Raw genomic sequence first — 12586 nt, 5'->3', positions numbered from 1 at the left:
CCTGAGACAGGGCACATTATTAAGCGATGAAAACCGTGAGAGTCTACCTCTGATTTTGCCGGTGACGTGCTCTTTGGAGGTGATGATCTGGTCCATGTCGGTGCGTATCGTGGCCTCCAGAGGAGGGCTGCCCGCCTCGCAGCTCTGCACAATGGCCTCGTACTGAGCCTTGGCCTGGGACTGCACCAGCCGGTACACTGCATCCGAGATCTGAGGTGAACATCAGCGCAACCATCGGTCAGGCACTGCTCCATTAGTGGACGTTCATGGAGTATGTTCGTACAGCACTTATCACCAGAGAACCCAATTATGTTCAAGCGTGAATGTACTGTATAATTAATATTAGATTTATGAAGAGGATTTGCTTGTGCACATTCAACTGATCACGATCACATTTAACCATTATATAATTTAGGCTAATTTATTGATTTTTTATTTTTTTTTAGATTGTTCGTTGTGTCTTTTAATGTCTGTAAAGTGCTTTGCATTGCATTTGTTTTACTTTCTTTTTACAATCTTGATGGCACACTGGAAATACTCCCCAATACATCAGCAGAAGGATATGAAGGTGGTTAAGTGTGCCACAAGTGCTGCATCTCCTTGGACTCCATCTCAGCACTGAAGGTGGGTCTTCACCCCACTCTCAAATCAAAAAGCAGCGTCCATCTTCTACAGTAGTCTTGTCGGTTTCTCCTTCAAGAGATCTCCCCTCCTTCACAACTTAGTCAAGGGGCTTTTATCTAACACACTTAACCAATGTGATGCTGCTCCTTGACCGCCTTAATGAGATGCACTAGGGGCCAGACTAATACTTAGACAATAAGTAAAACTCAGGTGGTGGGGTCAGCTGGGGCTATTTAGGAGAAGCTATTTGACCCCTCTACATGTGGTAGGTCTACAACCACAACAAACACCCTCTTAATTTACCCTGATTAAACTCTTATAGGGAGGCTACACCAGGCACATCACTAAAGAGTTCCTTTCGCGGAGGGTCTGCTGCAACAATTAGCTTCCAGTACAGTCATTTCCTGTGTATGAGCTGCATTGTGTATAAGCCGCAGGACAGTGTTTTATGCAAGTTAAAAGAAACGAAACCATATTAATACCATATTAACTGCCCCCGTGTATTAACCTCATAGCTGAAGGAATTTAGCAAAATCAATGTATAATCTGCGGCTAATAGTTGGGAAATTACGGTACAATCAATAGAACTGGGTACACAAGATGCGATGGCAGCAATGTACATTCAAAAAAAAAAAAAAAAGTCAGACTGGTCACCAAAAACTATTTTTACGCTACGCAAAAGCGAAGCGCTGCAATTGCGGACCCGGTGCAGCCCGGCTATTAGAGTGGATCGTAAAAATGCTCATGACTGTGCCGCAATCTCACCAGTGTCCAGCTCCTCAGCCGCTCCTGCAGTTTGCCCTTCAGTCGGGGGGAGATGAGGTCTCGTAGCTCAGGCTGCAGCTTCTCCATCACCAGGTTGGCCAGAATCTGTAGTGGACACACAGGAGGGACAATGAGATCACTTGGGGAGCAAAACAATGATGAGGGAAACGCACTGATGGAGGTTTTGTGACGTGCGGCACACACGGAATGTTTCGGTGTTCGGTTTGTATCCATTTTAAATTATTACATGAAGATCAAGATGGAAGTGTCTTTCCACAATCAACTGTGCTATGCACTGTATGTATTCAATAAAGCATATCAAGTTAAAGGTAACATATTGCACTGGCCCATACTGCTTTGAAATACCACAGTTATTTTTTTATCAGCAAGTGATCTGTGGATAAACAGACAGGGTTGTTTTTTCCTTCACTCAAATCTCGATAAGAGACACGGTGAATTTGGGTGAAACTCATTTCTCCTCTGATGACAGGCAGAGGAGGGGGTGGGCTGGAGTGGCCGAGGTGGGGTGGGGGTGCAACAAGGGCAGCCTGTCTGGCCAGGCAAAGCCTCTGGGAACTCTACAGTCCTACAGAGTGGGGAGACTGCTCTCCAGATGCCTGCAGGACAGTGGTGACTCACTCCCAGCATGCTCTCTGCTGTCTGACAGTCAGACAGAAAAGGGGGAAGGGAAGGTCAAATGATGTGCCTGGGCCCCAGCTGGTCACACACACACACACACACACACACACACACACACACACACCAAACGTAAGGGCAGGGAGGGTTAATATCCATCTTCCAGCTAACTGACCTGACCTCAGATTCCAAACATTCATTGGCCATCAGGGCTGCAGCTAAAAGTCTAGTCTGAAAAAGGGAAACCTTGAAGATAAATAATTGATATGTACAGCTATCTCTGGAATAAATACCTCTTGACACAGCCATTTAAAAATGGCGTTCACCGTTCTTTCACCTTCGGATGACTACATTGGAATAAACAGCATCATACTGAACATCAGTCACACAGCTTGGCTTTGAGAGCAGCCAGATGCTGGTCAGTGCCAGCAGACAGTGAGTGTTGCAAACACAAGCACCCTGTCCCTGATGATGGCACCACTTAGAGGGAGTGCAAGTGGTATCAGTCAACAGAGAGAATGGAAGGCATTCTGCAATGTCATTACATGAAAGTGTAAACAAACTCGCTCTCTCTCACACACACACACACACACACACACACACACACTCTTTAGGTCAACATAAAGGCATGCCATAATAACAGGTCTGGCGAAGAGGCATCATTCAGCTGGCATCTCCTCTGATACTAAGGCCAGGTCTACCTTACTTCTGCTCCACCCCTCTGCAATCAGCTGGAATAACAATGCAAACATTCAACCACAGCACCAGCAGGGCCTCTGCACTGGCCTGCAAATAAACCCTGACTGACATGACATGATGATGTCCTTGATATCAAGACCTCATCTAGGAAAACCAGCTCCACTTCATGGGCAGTATAAACCTGCTGGCTCTCTTAATTCAAACAAAGGCCTTTTCAAACTGGGGTTCTTGTCTGTGAAGGAACAAGAGACACTGTTGGATTCTTCTGATGCACAATTCAACACTTCATGTTGTCAATGTCAAATCCCATGCGATTTCACCCTCAACACCATTCAAACCTCCCCTCCACCCGAGGCCATGGAAAGAAATGCAGAGCACTTCAGGGCAGTCAGTATGTCAACAGTTAACAGTTACCTGATAGCCATCTACAACCTATGATTATAGCCTGGCCATAACCCTAAACCTGACCAAAAGTGTTATCCTACTTGAAATCCTCATGTTAAGAGATTTGTTTTTCCAAATGACCCTTATGGTGGTATGTGATCGGGTCTTTCATCATTGAATGCATTTACATTTATTTTCAGTACTTCAGTATACCAGTTACGATCGGGATTTTAAAGTATCCCAGCTTGGGACATTAGTATTTATCATGTATACAGGGATATTAACATAATCAGGTTTCTCTGTGTTTGTGTAAACAGCATATTCCGAATATGATCATAACCAGGATACTGAAGTGCATGTAAACGCAGTCATTGCTCCAGAGGTCTCGTGGCTGCTCCTCACCTGTGGCGGGGTCCCACACATCATGTCCCAGGTGCCGTACTGCCCTTGGGCCTGGCGGTAGAGGCGCACTGCGTCTGTGAAAGCTGGAGTCTGGACTTTGCTCTCCTCTGACAGACCTGGAGAATAGTAATAACAACAATTATCATCATCATTATCACCACGACCATCATCATCGACGACGACGACGACAACAACAATTATCTTTATTTGTATAGCGCCTTTCTCAAACCCAAGGTCGCTTTATGAAGAAACAAATATAATATACAAGTAACAAAGAATACAGAACATAATTAACAAGGGACAGCAATGACAGCAGTTAGTCTGATCTGCCATCACCATAAAGACGCACAAACTACACAAATTACGGTCATAACAATCAGTATCAGCAATGGTGTTATTTATACACTTCATTTTGATGGGAATTGTGAGAGTAAACTTATAAAACTTCCTTTCAACTCCTACCACTTCCTTTAGACAACACAAGGGTTCTACATCTTAATCCATGAGCATGAGGTGATGTGACCAAAAGACAGTGCCTGCCTCCTGTTTCAGTTCCCCAAACAGAACGCTCAGGACTCATATGTGGGATTGGTCACCCAAATCAAATCACCTTATTTGGCCACTGAATCCTCTCCTCTTGACACACACACACACACACACACACACACAATTACCAACTTCATCATTACCGCTCCCTGTCATCTCCCCAAAACAGGAAGCCATGTCTCTAAATATCTTAGTTTCCATGGTAATGCTCATCCGACTAATACACAGGCCTGGTAACCAGAGGAAGGTCAGGCGTAATGAGGTTGCGAACAGCACACTCCTCTCCGCAGGGTTTCTCCCAAAAGACGCAACTCTATGGGCCTGGTTATTTTGACGACGATGAAATGTGGATTTAATCTTGGCCTTAATCTTCCATAAGGCCCTCAAGTCCCATTCTGACGGCAGAATTCGAGGCCTTAAATGATGCATAATGAAAATGCATGTGTGCTCACGTCATTAAGTTTCAGCACAGGCCATGGATTTGCGCTCTGTGGTTTTGGCAGCGGAGTTGAACCATTCCACACGTTCTGATTTCTGGACCTCATTAAAAGTCCTCAGTCCCCATGTGACAGTGGCAAATAACTTGCATCAGTCTGTCTAAGGGCTAGTGGGAAACCTAACCCACCCACTAAAAACACAGAGCAGGCGAGTCTGCCTTTTAAATAGTCTTTAAGGTGGGAGGCAGAGGGAGAGAGAGAGAGAGAGAGAGAGAGAGAGAGAGAGAGAGAGAGAGAGAGAGAGAGAGAGAGAGAGAAAATGAGAAAGAAAGAGAGAGAGAGAAAAGAACACAACGAGGAATGTGTGCATGGAGCTTGTCTGTGGGTTTGTGAGAGTTTGAGCGGTGACAAAGACAGGAAGTGAGTTGGAACCAGGGTGGGTGGGGCAGATGGCAGTGTTATAGAGGGAGGGGGGGGGGGGGGGGGGGGGGGGGCAGGCAGGAAGTCCAGAGCAGAACTGTTAGCTGTATGAGAATGTGAGTATGTGTGTGTGTGTGCGCACACATGTGTGTATAGTCAGGGTGGAGAGACATTTACTTTGGCAGTATCCCTCGTGAGAATGAATTGGCAACTTATGTGGCTCTGAAAGCGTCGGAGGAGCTCAAAAATAGCCCCTTAAAGGAGTAATGACAACTCCCCAACTCCCCAAACCAGACTCCCACCCATTCAACTACTGTTCCCCTTCAGATGGCCACAAGCCTCCAGCATCACATAGACACATGTGTTACTGGAGCCTGCACTGGACTCCTGATGAACAAAGCAAAGTCGCTTAACATAAAACATAAACATTTCTGATTTCAAAGTCTAGTTTATTCAGGAGAGACACGCATCTTCTCTCCTGAGAAGACTCCTAGAGGGTAATGAGTGCAGGCCGGGGCTGTGAAGTCAAAGTCAGGCATCTTCAGCATTTTAAGAATTTCCTTTATTTTCACAGCTGCGGACATTCTCAGTGCTCTAGTTGTGTGAACAGCCTCGGTCACCTCAGAATGGGGTTACGCCTACTGCTCAAAAATGAGGTATTCTTTTTTTATCGCCATTCATTCTTCTACTTCAACTCTGAACTCTAAAGAGTTTTAAGCAATGGTGTTTTTTTCCATGTGATGATACCCTAATCAAAATCAGCATATTACAATAAAATAAAAATAGTCATAAATGACAAAAAAAATATCATCTTGTTGACCACATGCTATATGAATGGGATGGGTTATGCTGTGAGGCTACGGAAGAACAACATATGTTATCTGTATGTCATGTACTGTATATCCTCCAGCCTAAAGTCACTGAGGTCAAGGTGTGTTCTATTCAACAAATGGCGAAAAAATCATAACCCAAGATCATTTCACTCTCAGACTAGACTCAGAGAGTCCATTAGTCTCTTGATCAGTAAGAAATGCATCGACACAGAGAGAGAGAGAGAGAGAGAGAGAGAGAGAGAGAGAGAGAGAGAGAGAGAGAGAGAGAGAGAGAGAGAGAGAGAGAGACACGATTTGGCATCTTTGAGACTTATGACATCTCTAACCCAAGGAGATGGGGGAGAAAGAAAAGCTTTGGTCAATATTTCCACTGCGTGCCTGATGTTGCACTGTCAGAGCAGAAGAATGAGAGCAATGGAGGGAGCAGAGAGCAAGAGAGCAAGAGAAACAGCGAGAGAGAGAGAGAGAGAAACAGCTGGAGAGAGAGGATGAAAGATACGGTCTGACAAATAAAGACAGGCAAGACAGAGATGTTTGCAGACACTCATTCTTGCACAGTTTGAAAGTGGGGAGAAGAATGGAGAGAGAGAGGGAGAAGAAGAGAAGTGAAAAAAACAAGGGGGGGGCAGCCTGAGAGAAGAGTCTCTTAGAGAAATGGATTGCCGTTTCAGACATACTTTTATTAGGCTTCAGTCTAATGCAGTCTGCATGGGGCCCATAGGACAGCAGAGCAGCAGGTTCAGGTGAGCAGGCATGTGTCCCCTACAGCACCAAACAATCCCCCCTCACACACACCTGCTAGAATGGTATGTATCACACACACACACACACACACACACACCTATGTGCGCCCTTCCACATGTGCGCGCACACACACACACCTATGTGCGCCCTTCCACATGTGCGCGCACACACACACCCCAGCTCCACACAAAAAGCACATTGATGAAGTGTGTGCTCCATTTGTGGAGCATGTACTGTATGGCATGTGTTGACATGCAAGAAAGAGAATGTAATCACACAGTGATCTCCCTCTCACAGAGAGAGGGTGGGGGGGTAAGGCTACTGGCCTATCAGAGAGCAGGAGGACTATATAATCCACTCGTGGACTATTTTGGGCTTGTGATGAGAGATTTTTGCACTACATATTTCTATCTTTCCTTTGCCATGATCATGACCTCTAGTGACCTTACATCCTGACCTATGATTGTGTGTTCAGGATTCAATCTAACGCTGAAGGTATAGTACTTGCTGCACTATGCACAATAGCAGCTAATGCAAAACCCCTTGTCCCTTCTAAATGAATCGAAGTGAAATACGGAGAGCAGAGACAGTGTGGTCCTCCAGCTCTAGCCGGGCTCTCAGCTCCTGACCACAGGGCACTGGTCTCTGCTCTGTGGGTTTTTAAACATGTGCTCGAGCTCATGCTTCCAGTTTAAGGGCAAATTCCCTGCAGACGTCCTCTTGTTATTCCATCAAACAGGCCGCCTGTCCACTCCACGCCGCCACATTCCAGCGGCCGCTGCCACCCTGAACACATACACGCCTACGTGGACCAGCGCACACACACACACGGGCAGAAGGACAGCGCCATGATTCCACTTATGTTATTGCACAATTAAACACACACACACACACACACACACACATACAAAGGGACACAGACACACACAAACAATTTGGCTCTGCACCTTTTAAATGAAATACTGCACTGACTGTCTCCGTTATGCCAGTGTGAGCGTCTGCACCTCTGCAGGCCTAATGCCTAATGCCTGGCCGGCGCCCGGGCCACTGCAGTATTCTTAAGCAATTATGAAGGAAGAGAAATAAATCACAGCGCTTTCATAAACATGTGGGAGGAATTACAGCGTTAGGGCTTGTGTCATATGACTGCAGACAAAAAAATGGTTTGAATGTGGCAAAGGAAGGGAGGTGGGGACAGTGACTGCAAAAGAGAAAGAGAGAGAGAGAGAGAGAGAGAGAGAGAGAGAGATTGTGTGTGTGTGTGTGTGTGTGTGTGTGAGTGAGTGAGTGAGAGAGAGAGAGATAGAGATAGAGAAATAGAAAGAAAGAAAGGAGAGAGAGAGAGAGAGAGAGAGAGAGAGAGAGAGAGAGAGAGAGAGAGTGTGTGTGTGTGTGTGTGTGTGTGTGTGTGTGTGAGTGAGAGAGAGATAGAGATAGAGAAATAGAAAGAAAGAAAGGAAAGAGAGAGAGAGAGAAATAGAAAGAAAGGAGAGAGAGAGAGAGTGTGTGTGTGTGTGTGTGTGTGTGAGTGAGAGAGAGATAGAGATAGAGAAATAGAGAGAAATAGAAAGAAAGGAGAGAGAGAGAGAGAGAGAGAGAGAGAGAGAGAGAGAGAGAGAGAGAGAGAGAGAGAGAGAGAGAGAGAGAGAGAGGAGAGAGAGAGAGAGGAGAGAGAGAGAGAGAGAGAGACCGACCTAATTGGGGCGTTTCCTACTTTTACTGTAACTGTAGACTGTAAATGATTAAACCAGCCAAGGTCGGTTTGGTATAAAGAAGAAATCCATTCTGGGCTCCTATTGTAGGACCAAGATAAAGACAAACACACCGACAGGGGAAAGGCTGTCGTAGCGTCACCTCACTCCGAATCGAGACAAAGGTGCCAATTATCGGCTGCAGCCCGTTGTGAAAGTGGTGTTTACCTAAGATGTTGCTATGGCCACCAGACAGACACAGCATAAGCACAAAACAAATATCTTCTTCAGCTTTTGTATTTCACTGATCGCTTTTAAACCAATAAATACTTGACAAACATTTGCTAACACAATCTAGTCTCAACTGTGCATGACCATGGCAGCTCCTCCTGATCCCATTCCACTGTTTCCTCCTCATGTCAGAGCAGATACGTTTGCCCTTTACTAGCACTACTTTCACTTGTTTTCGCTCAGGAATAAGGCTCCAACTGAGATGGGCCCTAAGGCTATTCTTTTCCATTCCAGAGAGGAGGCATGACATTTAAAAAGCTGTAGCTTCATGCAGTACATGTCTACCATACCTACATGTTAACAAACTTCTCCCTTACTCCAAATACAGACCTCCACATAGACAAATATGGAGCGCAAATAACAAGTGCTTTACATAAAGCGTTTTTTGACATCTGACCAATTACAAGCTGGGTAATAAGATGGTAGCAGTGAAGAAACGTATTACGACGACTGAGCTATGATGAGCTTTATGACCCAAGAGTTAAACTGTATCACCATATTCATTTATGGAGTTAAACTGGACATGTCCCAAAGTTTCTGGTCACGAGCAGTCATTTGAAAAACGTGCATGTTAGCAATCATTAACTTCTGATTAGGACACATTGTTATGGCAGTAAAAGACTCCCTCATCTGCTTTTTGCAGACGGTTGCTGTGCATGTCTTTGGATACATGCAGCTGGTGAAGTCTCTTTTTGGGAAAAGCTGGGTAATGAATGTAAACAGGACCTTGCTATACTGCTGTATACAATTATCTTCATGTTACACGTTCCAGGGGGTAACATGCTCCAAGTTTGCATGTCAGCACAGAGATGGGTCGTTTTTGGGTAATCACACAGCTGGAAGACCTCACCACTGGCCAGCGTCTCCTCCTCCCACACACACAGCTGCCACCCAGGAGGTGAGGTTAAGCCCACACACACACACACACACACACACACACACACACACACACACACACACACACACACACACACACACCTCAAGTACAGCAGCAGCAGGCCCGTTAGGGAACTGGTACTTTGATCATGGACTACTCATCCAGATCTGGAGAGCAATATTTACCTCCACTTCCCTCAATCAGCAAACATGCCATGCAATCCAAATTCACTGGATGTACAACCCAACTCTGTGGGTCTGCCTACACTAAGCTAATGGTCCTGACTGTAACCAGAGAAAGCGATAGCAATGACTGCTGCTGCGTGATATACGGTCAAAGAATGTGCCGTCCTAAGACCACTATGCTGGAAAGGAACAGTGTGTCCAGATAATCTTGGACTGCAAGTCCTGTTTGACACTCTCAGCCAGAAAGCGTCACGGTCAGACTCCTGGCGCACAGCTCATTCTCTTGGTGTCCACAGCATGCCGGTCAATAACAGCTCATTCTCAGGGTTACTGTTGACCTTTGCAGAAACACAGCACCTCTGACACAACGCATGGGAGTTTACTGTGGCTAAGCACACAGGAGCCTACAGATCTGGGTGAGGTGGCAGAACAAGCGATGCCCTTGTTGGAGAGCTGGCGCTACGGCGCTGGTCAGCGGCAGCTGAGCGTCAGGCCAGTGGGGAGACTCTGCTCACGCGGGTGTGAGATTTCTCTCGCTCTCTCGCTCTCTCTTTCCAAAAAGGGAGGGAGGACAGAAGGACGATGAGTAATGGTTGTCTGAGCAAGAGACATGTGATTACAAAAGGAAACGCACAAGCACACACACACACAAAAAAAATCAAGAGAAAGAACTAGATTTCACCATTACTGTATGTATACCCAATGGTGTCTGATTGAGATGATATATAACAGACAGACTATACAATAAAGAAATGACAATTCCAGGAAACAATCAAGGAACAGAAATGGATTTTAAGTGGACTGAATAAAGGATGTTGATTTTAACGGGACTGAAAACACTACTATTTCTGGCCTCTCGCCACCTCTTTTCTTGGCATTGCCAGTGTGTCATATTACATCTAAATAAGCCTTTTGATCACTTCCTGGGAATTAAAGCAAGAATGTGCCAAAGCACCATGGGTAACCTGACCTTGTATCTGAGGCGGATAAGGATAAGGTGACCTGACGTGGACATAAAAAATGAGTCAGCGGAAAGTCCTCCTTTTCCAGTCAACAATCTGGAGCAATCTTGAGGAATTATATTAATACCAATGTAAAGTGACCTAGTCGCTGAAATAATGGCTTGTCCTGCTCCTCTTTTGCTATCTGCATAGAGTATGAGTGAGTGTGTCAAAGTGTCTGTTTACAGGACTTCACAAATACGGCCCTGAAAGCGGCTTTCATAGCAAACACAATATACAGGAGTCATGGTTGTAAAGAAAAGAGATCAATTATGTAGGATTTTGTGTCCAATGATGAAAACACTGATGGCTGTGATGAAAGAGCAAAGAGTAGAGGTCATCTCACTGTGGCAGCCACTCACCGTTGTTGGTGTCTCTGACACAGTCCTGGAAGACGGCGCTCCATTTCTGCTGGTCTTTCTCGGCCACCACGCAGAAGAAGTAGTGGGCAGCGTAGGGATGCCACAGGATCAGAGGGAACTGGGTCGGACATTTCAGAAATGGAGAACTGCTGGACTTTGCCTTGACATCTGGAACACACACACACACACACACGGTAAACACAAACACATTCCAGTATACAGTACATAAACAATCTGTGAAGTCCAGGGATTTCTTGGGACACCCAAGACCCACGGTAACTGTCGGCAGGGCAGAGAGGTTAAAACTTTCCTTGAGGCCTCCACAGTTTGAAGCCCTCTGAATTGCCTTAAACAGGAAAACTATTATACTAAAGTTAAAAGTATTGCGTCCTATACTAAACTAAGAGATGGCTTAAAAGTCTTGCGTCCTATACTAAACTAAGAGATGGGTTAAAAGTATTGCGTCCTATACTAAACTAAGAGATGGGTTAAATTGTGCAGATCTCTCCCACAGTCTCACCTGGTAAACTGTGACCCAGTAGCTCCAGGTACTGGTCCATGGAGGTCAACACTCGATACCCCGCACAGTTGATGGACCCTTTGGGATGAAGGCCTTTCTCATAGCCCTGACACAGTTGAAAATAAACAGAATGTTAGTCAATGAGAACATGGTGATTTTTATCAGTGCAGGAAGAAGTTAAAAGAAGTTCTTAACTTCTACAGGGAAAAAAGGCACAAATGTGCTGGCCAAGGACCAGTGTTGAGAGTATACAGAAACCAATCAGCAACAGCGCCACTGCCCCCCCCCCCCCCCCCCCTTTGTTCACATATATACAAAAGGTCAATATCATCTTGCCAGCCGTGCGATAAGCCAAAAATCCTACACGTTTAATGTGATGTGGCAAGAGGCAGCAGCTCCAACTCAAGTGAGACCGACTGACTCGACACTCTCCATGACATGAAATAAAGCTCTCTTTCCCACAGGCCTTGCCAACAATATCAACTCGTCCAGATCTGGACCAAGAGGGGGATTGTGTGTGGCGCACTGCACTGGAGTGAGCTGTAGTGGTTGTTTTTCCTTGTGCATTCCAGCTGTCACTCTTTTCACGGTCCAAAGAGGAGAAATTGTCCAGAAGTCTAAGGAAGGGTTCTGGAGGATGGCGTGGGGGGGGGGGTTGTGGGAGGGGATCACTCACCGCCTTGCTGTCGTAGAAGTTGACATTATAGGAGTCTGGGATGAAGAGGAATCGATTCCTCCACTTCTTGTTCTCTTCCAGGTACTGGAACAGCGTGCCTGAGAAGATGGACTTGTCCTGCAGAGGAACCTGTGGAGAGAGGCAGACGCATAACTCACAGGGGCCGCAGGCTGGAAAAATTCACAGGCAGCGTGGAATAATAATGGGAAATGGGATTACGGAAAGTATTGACATGGGATTTCCTTAAAGCCCTGAATGTTTCGGTAATTGCACGGTTGTGTTTTACAGACGGCCAACGAGTACATTTAAATTAGGAGACCCGAGCTGCATTAGAAAACCAAAGAGCCGCAGCCTTTTGAGAATGTTAGGTACACGTCCTTGGCCAAATCACAAGCTTAAGAGCGCATTTCCAGCAGGAAGTTCTCTCGTCTGACAGCCATGTTTACTCAAAACCCCTTTGCCACCAGCGGGCCAAGTGTCCTCCAAGAAAACA

General features: G+C 45.8%; 1 protein-coding gene across 1 annotated transcript in view; it reads right to left on the bottom strand.

The window, feature by feature from the left end:
- Positions 1 to 12586, bottom strand: part of niban2b (niban apoptosis regulator 2b) — a 32035-nt gene that overhangs the window by 6952 nt on the left and 12497 nt on the right. The window contains exons 6-8 of the mRNA XM_042101716.1: positions 3511 to 3626; positions 1390 to 1494; positions 48 to 210 (exon numbers count right to left, since the gene is read on the bottom strand). Coding sequence (XP_041957650.1) covers positions 48 to 210; positions 1390 to 1494; positions 3511 to 3626 — 384 coding nt within the window. The remainder of the gene's footprint in view (positions 1 to 47; positions 211 to 1389; positions 1495 to 3510; positions 3627 to 12586) is intronic.

This window comes from Alosa sapidissima, chromosome 8 (genome assembly GCF_018492685.1).
Source record: "Alosa sapidissima isolate fAloSap1 chromosome 8, fAloSap1.pri, whole genome shotgun sequence".
Taxonomy (NCBI): domain Eukaryota; kingdom Metazoa; phylum Chordata; class Actinopteri; order Clupeiformes; family Clupeidae; genus Alosa; species Alosa sapidissima.
This window is presented reverse-complemented; position numbering and strand designations above follow the sequence as displayed.